General features: G+C 43.7%; 1 protein-coding gene across 2 annotated transcripts in view; it reads right to left on the bottom strand.

The window, feature by feature from the left end:
* GMDS (GDP-mannose 4,6-dehydratase) overlaps positions 1-12,236 on the bottom strand; it is a 458,968-nt gene that overhangs the window by 75,772 nt on the left and 370,960 nt on the right. For both annotated transcript variants that reach the window (XM_072152473.1, XM_072152474.1), the window contains 2 exons: positions 10,250-10,368; positions 177-273 (listed from right to left, as the gene is read on the bottom strand). In XM_072152473.1, coding sequence (XP_072008574.1) covers positions 177-273; positions 10,250-10,368 — 216 coding nt within the window. The remainder of the gene's footprint in view (positions 1-176; positions 274-10,249; positions 10,369-12,236) is intronic.

The following is a 12,236-nucleotide window of genomic DNA, read 5'->3' as shown; positions in this document are numbered from 1 at the left end:
AATGTTGCTTTATTTTCTTTACTTACTTTTTACAGGGGTCATGTAGGTGAGACTGCACACAGCTTGACTATCAGAGGCTGGTAGCAGGGGGTCAATTAGACCTTGGACAGCTGGCCAAACATACTGCAAGTGATTAAATTATATGGCGTAGGGGAGATATAGAGATTCCTACTTACTACTTCAGTGGGTCTGTAGTACTTGTGATCAACTTTCACATGGACTATTCCAGTCTCACTGCAGCGGCCCACTTCATTTTCATTCTTGCCCTCCCACCTGTAAAGAAGACAAACACACAATGAATACCCAACAACATTCAAAGACCCACTTTAGAACATTTGGCCACTTTTTTTTTCACCTCCCCAAAAGCCTGGCGTCAAACCAATCTCCCTAGGAGAGCGTAAACTCATTATCAAACAGAACAAAGGAGAAGACCTGCCACTAGAATAATTTCCCAAATTGTCACATTCTCCAAGTGTGAACTGTCCAAGTTGTGCATTCCAACAACAGCCGTTGTATAAACCTTAATTGGAAGCAAAGGTGTAAAATCTCTGTGCTTAAGCACCTAAAACATCTCAGCTGCCTTTGTAGCTCTCAGTTGGGTAAAATAATACCATTTGAACCATAAATAAGCTATTTATAGTAATGCAAAAAAAAATGATTTAATTTGTTGAATTTGATTGTTAAAACTTTTCTTTTTTTTTTTTTTTTTTTACAGTTTTCCATCTCAGACAAATGCTGTCTGACCATCCTACATTTCTCTTCCTAGTATTCATATTTCTATCCATCCCAACTGTATAAACACTCCCCCATAGTTATACATGGGTACAGAGTAAGATTTTAAATATCAGTTTATATCTTCTGATAAACATTTTGGAGAAATTGATTGACATTTACTATGCCTTGCACAAAAGTTTTCTGGCGGACAAGGCAAGTAAAAAGCCAATTTTCAATGGAGCAGGGCAAGCAGTATTTGCTGTACACTGAACTGTAGATTCATTCCAACGACAGATTTTATTATAAAGAGATGGACCAATTGTCACGGCAGGGAGTTTTACACAAGGGGACACAAAACTGCCGTTGGCAGAAAAAAAAATACCCATATCTGGACAAAAATGTTTGTGGTAACACGTTATAAAACTTAGCATTTATTATTCACAAAACTAAAAATTGTGCAGCAGCGTTGCTACAGAATGCTCTAAAGGAAAAGTGTGTTAAAAACACAGTTGGGTAGGCTCAATGGGTCAGTAAGGTAAGTCGCCTACAGGTGATGAGTCACATTGTCATGAACGGTGATCTTGCCACAAATAACCTCTGGGACATGAATGTTACGTTGCTCAAAAGGCAACTGTCTCCACTGTGGTAACAATATAATTAGTAGCACTGAGGGAGCTAGGCCAGAGGTATTGTGGCAAGTGTGTGTCTGTTAACAGCCACTGTAATAGATCATGTTTGTACAGTTAAGATGTCATAGGAGTGTACAGACAGACAGAGATTGCTGACCCTCTAGGAGTGTGTGCTAATTGATCATATATTATGACCTGAGCCCTGCGTGGTAGTGAGACAGCGGCTGGGTGACATCTAGACATTCACTCTGTACTGTCCCCAATGGATCATTGTTCGCTATCTGTAAATAATGAGCTAGCTCAGAGCCTAACCTAACTGCTAGTTAAAATGAAATTCGCACTTTAGCCCCCCGACATGTTTCACCAGCAAGCTGGCTTCATCAGGGGTAGGGCTATTAGTGATTCCAACGACAGAGCGCACTTTACGATTAACTAAGGAGCTGCAGCCTCCTTGTAAATCAAGTGTAGGCAGGCAGATAGTTAAGACTGGCGTTTAAACAGTCTTAATCATTTCTCTCCTTGTCTTTTTTTCCAGCAGGTGACACTTGCAGGAGCGATAAGGTGGGCACCAATATGTTTTCAGTGGGATAGATCATTTATCAAACATAGGCAATTGAAGTTTCTGCTAAATACAGACTAGACAACGTAAGCATGCATTTCAAATGGGCTCATATATTTGTTTCTGCTTTCCACAGCCCTGTGTGTGAGAAGACTGCCTGAGCCACAAATTTTAGAACAGGTCTTATTCCCGACGGTGTGTGGATCAGGCAATCATTTCTATGGTCATTGGCTTGTAAGCGGATCTCACACAGGGAAGACACACAAATACATTGTTTGCAGCCTTATATTGTACACATCCATGTGCATATAGCTTTACACAGAGAGTAGATAGGATTTGTATACTATGCTGCTAATTTATTATGCTGCGGGTTATCTGTGATGATATTGCGTGAAGACTGAAAACCACGTAGGCTGTGAAATCGGCCTAATAACAAAGTATTTTCATTTTTAACTTCCTACTAAGGCTACATGCACACTTGCGGCACCGTACCGCTCCGTACCAGGGAAAAAGATAGGACATGTCCTATCTTTTCCCGTAATACGGCGCCGTGCGCCATTTATCTCTATGGAGAGGGGCGGGGTGAGCAGCGCTCTCCCCATCCTCCTCTCCCCACACGCTGCCGTGTGCATGTAGCCTAAGAGTGACAACTTTATTTTTTCACTTTGCTGTATCAGATGTGTGTTTTATGGTAAGCAAGATGTACATTCAAATAGTAACATTAAATCTTCAATATGGGGAAAAGAATAGAACTCTAGAAACAAAAAGAAAACATTTTTGCGTTCAAGGGTTCAACAGTGTTCGCTGTGTTATTAAAAAAAAGATCACGTTCACTCTGTTGGTCAGTGTAATAAAACATAAAATTTATGGAGTTTTAATGTAATAGTCTGAAAATTACAGTTTTTTTTATTTGGTCTTAAAAAGAGAAAAAATGTATAGCTTTAAAAGCTTTATTTTAATCTTAGTGTTGCAGGGCCTTCCAGCTACCATAAAAACTGATGGAGACAAGATTGTGGGGTGTTAAAGTTCTTGATTAGGGAGAGTGCGACAGGTAGTCAGCTGTGTAACACGGATAGCAACCACAACGAGACCACCACATATACTGCAGGTATTCCCAAGAAGAGGTTAAAAGTGGGTTTCCTCATTACAGATTTAAAGGACACCTGTCATCAGGTCTGTGTCACTTGTCCTGTCACTACTACCTGTTGGAGCAGCTCACAAGGATCCCATCCCAGCCTTTATCTAGTTATTTCATACATTATTCATTGTAAAATCATCTATTTTTTATCATGTAAATGAGGCTGGTCACATGGTCAGAGGCAGTGATGTCACCCCTGTTACCCCTCCCCTCTCCTCCCCCTGCTCATGTCTGTGTGTAATGTATAGTAAAGTATTGCTAGTGTGTGTGCTGCATCTGCTGACATGCTGCATCCTCCTAATATACAGGTGAGAGACACAGACATCAGCTACACAAGCAGGGCCGGATTAAAGGAGGGGCTCGCAGGGCTCGAGCCCCGGGGCCCCACCACTTTCACTTTTAAAGGGGCCCCCACCAGTTTCCGACAGTCAGTGACTTAGTCAGAAACTCAGCGACTGTCTCTGTATGCGATGCGCAGCAGTCTGTGGCCGCCCCGCATCACACATAGGGGTGTAGGAGGTCAGCTGTGTCAGTGAGATAGCAGCAGGTTGTGATGGGACACCAGCGGCGAGTGATGACGTCATGCTGTCGGTATCCAATCACTACACGCTGCCGCCAAAACAGTGCATCAGCGATCTCCCCCAGTGATGGCAGCTGTGTCTTCAGTGGCTAAAAAAAGAAGAAGGAGCCTGCAGCATCGTGGGATCATTGGAAGGGAAGGTGCGGTTAATATAAAGTTTATTATTTTGTGGCTTTTTTCTGCAGGGGACTGGCGGCTGTATTCTACAGGGGACTGGCGGCTATTTTCTACTGGGGGCTGGTGGCTGTATTCTACAGGGGGCTGGTGGCTGTATACTACAGGGGGCTCATGGCTGTATACTACATGGGGCTGGTGACTGTATAGTACAGGGGGCTGGTGGCTGTATCCTACAGGGGGATGGTGGCTGTATCCTACAGGGGGATGGTGGCTGTATCCTACAGGTGGATGGTGGCTGTATCCTACAGGTGGATGGTGGCTGTATCCTACAGGTGGATGGTGGCTGTATCCTACAGGTGGATGGTGGCTGTATCCTACAGGTGGATGGTGGCTGTATCCTACAGGGCCTGGTGGCTGTATACTAAATGGGGCTGGTGGCTGTATTCTACTGGGGGCTGGTGGCTGTATTTTACAGGAGGCTAGTGGCTGTATACTACAGGAGGCTGGTGGCTGTATACTACTGGGGGCTGGTGGCTATATACTACAGGGGGCTGGCAGGCTGTATTCCACAGGGGGCTGGTGGCTGTATCCTACAGGGGGCTGGTGGCTGTATACTACAGGAGGCTGATGGCTGTATACTACTGGGGGCTGGTGGCTGTATACTACAGGGGGCTGGCAGGCTATATACTACAGGGGGCTGGCGGCTGTTTAATACTGGGGGCTGGCAGGCTGCATTCTACAGGGGGCTGGTAGGCTGTATACTACAGGGGGCTGGCAGCTATATACTACAGGGGGCTGGCGGCTGCTAACTACTGGGGGCTGGCAGGCTTTATTCTACAGGGGGCTGGCAGGCTATGTACTACAGGGGGCTGCCAGGCTATATACTACAGGGGGCTGCCAGGCTATATACTACAGGGGGCTGCCAGGCTGTATGCTACAGGGGGCTGCCAGGCTGTATGCTACAGGGGGCTGCCAGGCTGTATGCTACAGGCGGCTGGTGGCTGCATACTACAGGGGGCTGGTGGCTGTATTTTACAGGAGGCTGGTGGCTGTATACTACAGGAGGCTGATGGCTGTATACTATTGGGGGCTGGTGGCTATATACTACAGGGGGCTGGCAGGCTGTATTCCACAGGGGGCTGGTGGCTGTATCCTACAGGGGGCTGGTGGCTGTATCCTACAGGGGGCTGGTGGCTGTATACTACAGGGGTCTGGTGGCTGTATACTACAGGGGGCTGGTGGCTGTATACTACAGGGGGCTGGTGGCTGTATACTACAGGGGGCTGGTGGCTGTATACTACAGGGGGCTGGCGGCTGTTTACTACTGGGGGCTGGCAGGCTGCATTCTACAGGGGGCTGGCAGGCTATATGCTACAGGGGGCTGGCAGGCTGTATACTACAGGGGGCTGGCAGGCTGTATTCTACAGGGGGCTGGCAGCTATATACTACAGGGGACTGGCAGGCAGTATTCTACAGGGGGCTGGCAGGCAGTATTCTACAGGGGGCTGGCAGGCTGTATTGTCCAGGGGGCTGGAGGCTATATACTACAAGGGGCTGGAAGGCTGTATTCTACAGGGGGTTGGCAGGTATATACTACAGGGGCCCTGAACACAAGTACCTGACATGTTCTGCTGTAACATGGCTGCCTGGAGCTGCTGTATCTCTCCTAAACACACACACACACATGCACACACAGGCTGCAGGGGGCGTGGCCACCAGCACCAGGAAGCACATCATTATACAGCCTCACACCATTATACAGGCTGTCAGTTATGCACTGGGGGTGTGGCTGTGCCTCCCACTCATGAATAAGGTGGACAGCTTGAATATGCTAATGCTTCATTGGACATTTCACAGGTCATTTGCATACAGCTTTAGGACCTTATTGCTTAGGTTTACAGGCATGTAGAGGGACAATGAAGGGATAGGGGCAATGCTCTCTAATGGCAGTTTATGAAAATATATTTAGTTTAGCGGGGTTATTTTGCATGACGGGTTCTATTTAATGAACCTCTTTTTAATTTTAAAAAAGGGATAACTAAAGTATAGCTGCTCTATCTCAAAAAGAGTAGAACCCGTGTGCACAGGGCAGCCCTATTAAGGTACAATTCTATAACACAGCAGCTCGGATTTTCTAATTCTGGACATCCCCTTTAATTGTCTTACTTTAATGAAATGTGGTGATTTGTATAATGGCAAGATAGAATAGCAAAATACTGAACTTACTGTCAAACATGAATGTAAAACATTACACTCCAGCTCCCCATCAGTAACAGTTAGTGTCATGTTTTGGTCTACACTGATTTTTACAGTTCACCAAAACTTCTTTTGTGAAGGAATGAAGTTTTATTACAAACAGAGACTTCTCTGCAACATCTATGCACTGACAGACTAAAGTAGCGTTTAACCCTCCTCCCCCTGTGAATTAAAGGCTGGTGGTAAAATGTTTCAATCTGGAATATTACTAGTTACATCTCCAGAAATGTCATAAAAAGCAATCCTGGCCTTACAAATGATAAATGACGTATGCTAAGGTTACTGGGATATATTCAATAGAATTAACAGGGCTTGCAAACTGAGCCTACATTTAATTCTGACAGGACAAGGGTGTCACCATTCTCAAGTCTTTTCAAATACATTAAAAAATTATTAAGCATCGCAACTATAATGGAAATAGAAGTGAATTTTAGGCCCTATAGTACAAAATTTTCTTTTTATGACTTCGTGTGACACACACAGGTATACACTATGATCCTTGCGCATTTACATGTACTATTTATAAATATTTATTAAAGTATACTGCATCAGCAATTAAATTATCTTGGAAATTATGCGATTCTGTGCATAGTGGATTGCTTAAGCTCCCCAAAAATTTTACATTGCTGAAATATCCCTGTGAAATAATACCCCAGTGTTGTGGAGAGCTCTTAAATGGTTACAGGGCACCTAGCAAGTACAGTAACAGCTGCCATCCTGATCTAAAGCTGGAGATCAGAGGAACCTCTCTGAGGGCGTTACAGCCTACCAATACCACAATTTAATGTTATTCTGGATTATAACCTTAAAAGGGGTTGGCCACTTTACCTCAAGTTTTTTGGAATGTGTGTGTAAATGTGGGGGGTAGGATATTAGGTAATTTACCAATATAAATACAATAAAATTTCAGCAACACTTTCTTTATATGTAAAGTAAAGCCTACTGTCTTTTACCTCATCAGCCAGAGATTCCTGACCATAAAATGGCTGCAGATAGAGGGCCATGTGATTTGTATCTGTCAATGAGCAATCACCCTGCCAGGACCAGATGTTAGCATTCATGAATATAAGATTAAGGTCCTGGCAGGGTAATTGTTCATGGACAGATCATATGACCCTCCACCTGCAGCCATTTTATAGACAAGAATGTTCTGGCTGATGAGGTAAAAGACAGAAGACTTCACTTTATATATCAAGAAAGTGGTTCAGAACTATAAATAGATATATATTGGTAATTGACCTAATATCTTTACCCTCATGCTTGCACACATTACAAAAAACATGAGGTTAAGTGACCACCCCATTAAACTATGCTGTATGGAAACTGTTGGTTGCACTTCTGCTCTGTATAAAGTTTCTAATAAACTCCTCCATTATGGCCACGGATAATAAAGATCATGCCTTAGGGCAGTGAAGGCAAACCTTTTAGCGACCAAGTGCCCAAACTGCAGCCCAAAGCCCCTCTTATTTATCCCAAGGTGCCAACCAAAAATTAACTTATTGCTCCCCGTTCTTCAACAACTTTCAATCATACTGGCCTCCTGAGGACACCAACACAGTAGAAAGAAGGAGGGAAAATTTCCATCAATGTTGCTTTTATCCAGAGTTGCACTGTACATGAAGAATTGTGGGGCCAGCAGGAGGACCTCTTAAGATAATTCGGCCCTGGCTACACATTCTCCCTCTTCCTACAGTCCCAAGCAGCCAAGTAAGTATCACTTTAAAATATCACTGAAAGCAGCATATTTTAAGTTGCTTGGAACTGCAGGAAGATTCTTTAAGTACTGTCTGATGTGCTGGGGAGATGGCCCTGGTGCCCACAGAAAGAGCTCTGAGTGCCGCCTCTGGCACTCGTGCCATAGGTTCGCCACCACTGCCTTAGGGCGATGCCACACATTGGGGCTCATTTACCAAGGGTCCGCAGAGTGCATTTTCGTTGGGTTTCCCAATGATTTCCGTTTTGTGGTGCATTTAACAGGGGATTTTGGCGCACTCGATTGGATTTTGGTGCATCGGCAAAACAAATCGGGGGGCGGGCCGTGGGACAACCAGACGGATTTCGAATTGTGTCGCAAGACACACACTTACAAGCACCAGGAAGAAGAAAGTGAACATCGGTGGACCTCGGCAGGGAAGCGACGGATGCAGGAACTCGGGCGCACAAGCTACGCAAATAGCGCTGGACTTCATCTTCATCGGACCGTCCGAATCGGGAATCGCGACAGGACCAGGTAAGTAAATTTTCCCCATTGTGTTTTTGGACTGTTTTAAAGCATGCATTTTCAGTCCGTTTTTAAAGCGCATGCGTTTTTGAATGTTTACCAGGTGTTTGGCTGGTTTTAACCACTTAAGGATACAGGGTTTTTCCGCTCATTTCTCGCTCTCTACCTTCAAAAATCCATAACTTTTTCATTTTTACGTGTACAGACCTGTGTGAAGGCTTATTTTGTGCGTAACAAATTTTACTTTCCCGTACTGTTATTTATTTTAACATACCGTGTACTGGGAAGCTGAAAAAATTTTTTGGAAAAATTGAAAAAAAACTGCATGTGCGTCACGTTCTTGTGGGCTCTGTTTTTACGCCTTTGACCGTGCACTCAAAATAACACCTCAGCTTTATTCCTTGGTTCGGTGCGATCGCGGTGATACCAAATTTATATAGGTTTTATTGTGTTTTAATACATTTTCAAAAATTAAACAAATTATTTACAAAAAAGAAAAAAAATGTTTTGCCATCTTCTGAAGCTAATAACTTTTTCATACTTTGGCGCACGGAGCTGTGTGAGGAGTCATTTTTTGCGAAATGAGCCGATGTTTGCATTGCTACCATTTTGAGGTCTGTGCAACATTTTGATAATTTTTTATGTGATGTAAAAAGGTGTAAAAGTCGCATTTCGGACATTTGGGCGCCATTTCCTATTTTGATACATCGGGCATTTTGGGACGAGGCAATACCTAATGTGTCTGTGATTTTAACTGTTTATTATGTTTTATATCAGTTCTAGCGAAAGAGGGGTGATTTGAATTTTTTATATTTTATTAATTTTTTTTATTTTTTAAACTTTTTTTTTCTTTTTTTTTCACTAATTCTTAGACCATCTAGGGTACATTAACCCTAGATGGCTAGATCTTTCCTACCATATACTGCAATACTTCTGTATTGCAATATATGGCATTTTTGCAGCTCATTCATTACAATGAGCCACTGGCTAATTGTAACGAATCTGCAGAAGCCAGATAGCCTCGTGTCAAACGAAGACCTGAGGCTACCATGGCAACCGATCGCCGCCCCCGATGAAGTTCGGGGGCCCCGTATTTTAAATGAAAGGGTTAATAGCCGCGGTCGGTGCTTGCACCGACCGCGGTTATTAGCGGTGGGGGTTTGCTGCAATATGCAACAACCCCCACCTTTGTATGAAGAGGACTCAGCCTGTGAGCCCTCTTCATACACTCCCTATACCTCTGCGCCGTAGAGCTACGGCGCAGAGCGTTAATGTGTTAATCTGTTTCACAGCTGGCTACACTTCTAGAAATCAAGATAAATGGGTTCAAAGCAGCCAATCGCATGGTAAACATTCATAAACGCATGCGTTTTTAAACTGACTGAAAACGCATGCTTTAAATAGGTCCAAAAAGACGACGTGTGGCATCACCCTAAGCAGTCTGCCACACTTTCTAGGGAGTATTCAGATTAACATGCACGAGTTGTCATTGTGCATAGTAACGTGTTGGTGTGGACCTAAGGAATCAAACTAAATGTTATAGAATTTCTTGCTTTGGTAAAGCACAAAAGAGAGATGAGGGCGGCACAGTGAGATGGATTCAAATCCAGGTGGGTGCAAGCTCTTTGGGCCTGACTCAAGGCACCAGCAGAATCCAAAAGAAATAGCAGGAGAGCAGCACTCCGTGGGTAGTATTTATTCAAGCACCAGTGGCAAAAACATGCAACGTTTCGGCTAGCTCAATGTAGCCATTTTCAAGCTTGAAAATGGCTACATTGAGCTAGCCGAAACGTTGCATGTTTTTGCCACTGGTGCTTGAATAAATACTACCCACGGAGTGCTGCTCTCCTGCTATTTCTTTTGAATTTCTTGCTTTCATATAATGCTGTAGTTGCTATAATACTATTGTGTGGCTACAATGATTCTATCTGCATTGCATTTTCTAGCTAATCCTATGTGCTTGGAGCTGGCTGCATACATTGTTCCCGTGCTTAGATAACATTAATGACGTCTTCTTGTTATGTCATTTGCTTACACTATGGTTTTCCCGATGTGCTTGAAAGCTTTCTCCACAAACTCACGAACACTGTGGACCTCCCCTGTAGATATCACAAAGTCTTCAGGCTCATCTGTTTGCAGCATCAACCACATAGCCTGCAGAGAAAATAAACACCACACAAGTGAGCATGAGATGACATAAAGCAAAGAACTGCCATCAACATTTAGTACTGCTGCCTAGAATACACATACATTATTCACGGATATGATGAAAGTCATTTCGACCCATATGAAGTAGTAAATATTGAGTAGCTCTATTGGTTGAATCCATGTAATGTAAGACACCGGCAGGCACAGCGAAAGAAGCTCTCTAGTAAAAATACTTCTGGTTATGACATTAAAGGGGTTGGCCACTTTCACAAAAAATTTTCATAAAATGTGCCCACAATGTTTAAGTAAAGTAATTACATCCGACACTACTAGTCTCTTCCCATGCAAGCAGCCTTTTACCTTACTGGGCAGATTTAGCTTTTCACATGAGCATGTACCGATAGAGCAGACAGAGGGAGCAAAGCCCGGGCTTAGCTCTGCGCATGTGCGGTGTTTCAAAGCTGTGCCTCTGCTTACAGAGCGGAGACGCAGCTGTGAACACTCATACCAGAGGACAGGCAGTGTTCCATGACCAGTCATGCTTGATGTTAATCGGGCTGCCTTTCAAGGCATTGTTTTCCTTTTTCCATCCTGGAAAATGCATTTGCATATCACCCAGAATCCTCTAGTGGGGTATCAATTGCTATAAGTCTCCAAAAACCTACAAGGCAGCCTTAATTGACAAAGTCTTCATAAGAAGAACTCTTCCTTCCAGACCTTAAACCAGAGGTTGCCAGTTAAAGTCCAGTGTTCCTTACATTCCCATTCCTTACTTGGCTAATCATCTTATATTTTTATCCATGGCCTCCTTCCCAAAATAAAAAAAAATATGCTCATGAGCCTAAAGGGTTCTGGGGGCATTACCAGAGCCCCTCTGTTCTGCAGATTCATACTGTTACAATGAGCAGAACAAGTCTTAACCAACACCATGCTTTCTCAATCCTCCCTCTGCCTGTATAATCTAGCATCTGCAGGAAGTGTGGGGGAAACCAGTTCTGCACATTGTAACAGGATGTGAAGATACAACACTGAGGGGCTCTTATAATTGTGCTAATGAGCCTGAAGGGCTCTGGGTTTTTTTTCAAAGTTTATTTTAGAAGGAAGGTGGATAACAAATATAAGAAGAATACCACAGTCACGGTGCCTTAATCTAAGAGTAAGTGCTCCTAGTTTACAGTGCTTGAGTTTGATGGCAGATTTCCTGCCAAACACAGTTGCTATTTCATGTATCAAGTGTGTTACAATGTAAACCATCATCTACACTATTGATTTATGCAATTTAGTTGAAAGTTTACTTTAGTTTAAGGGTGGCTATGCACATTAGAGTAGGGTCAGCTTAACTTAACTTGCATATGAGAGGTCAGGCATGAAGGTTCGAGCATAGTGTTACACCCCCCACATACGTACGTACTCAGTCCATGGAAACTGACCCGTACGCTGGTCAGATCCCACAGACCAAGGACGGTGCAGTGGACTGAAACCCTAAAATCATTGTGAATTATGATGCTAGGAGTGTTTGCTGGCTGAACAGCAGTGTCAATATTGTTTTATTGCTAGAGTTAGGGTTGTAGACATGGAGTCCTTGCATCGTAATTAACTATAATACAAGGACTCCCCATCTACTCCACTGTGCTGGGTCTGTGAGATCTGACCAGCACATGGGCCCATTTACACACAACGAGCATGTTCTAAAATAAAGTTAGGTGGTCTTTAGCGGGACCTCAAGAGTCCCTTCTTGTGTTACACCCTGGCCAACTGGAAAATCTTCTTGTACTCTGGTACTGAAGGGCTAGACGGACTATGATTGGGCATGTTTAATTTAACAATACCAATTCTATGTTATCAAGACAAATAACAGGTGTTCGGCAGTGACT

The sequence above is a fragment of the Engystomops pustulosus genome, chromosome 5 (genome assembly GCF_040894005.1).
Source record: "Engystomops pustulosus chromosome 5, aEngPut4.maternal, whole genome shotgun sequence".
Taxonomy (NCBI): Eukaryota; Metazoa; Chordata; class Amphibia; order Anura; family Leptodactylidae; genus Engystomops; species Engystomops pustulosus.
The sequence above is the reverse complement of the archived record's forward strand: the minus strand, read 5'-3'. Positions and strand labels throughout refer to the sequence as shown.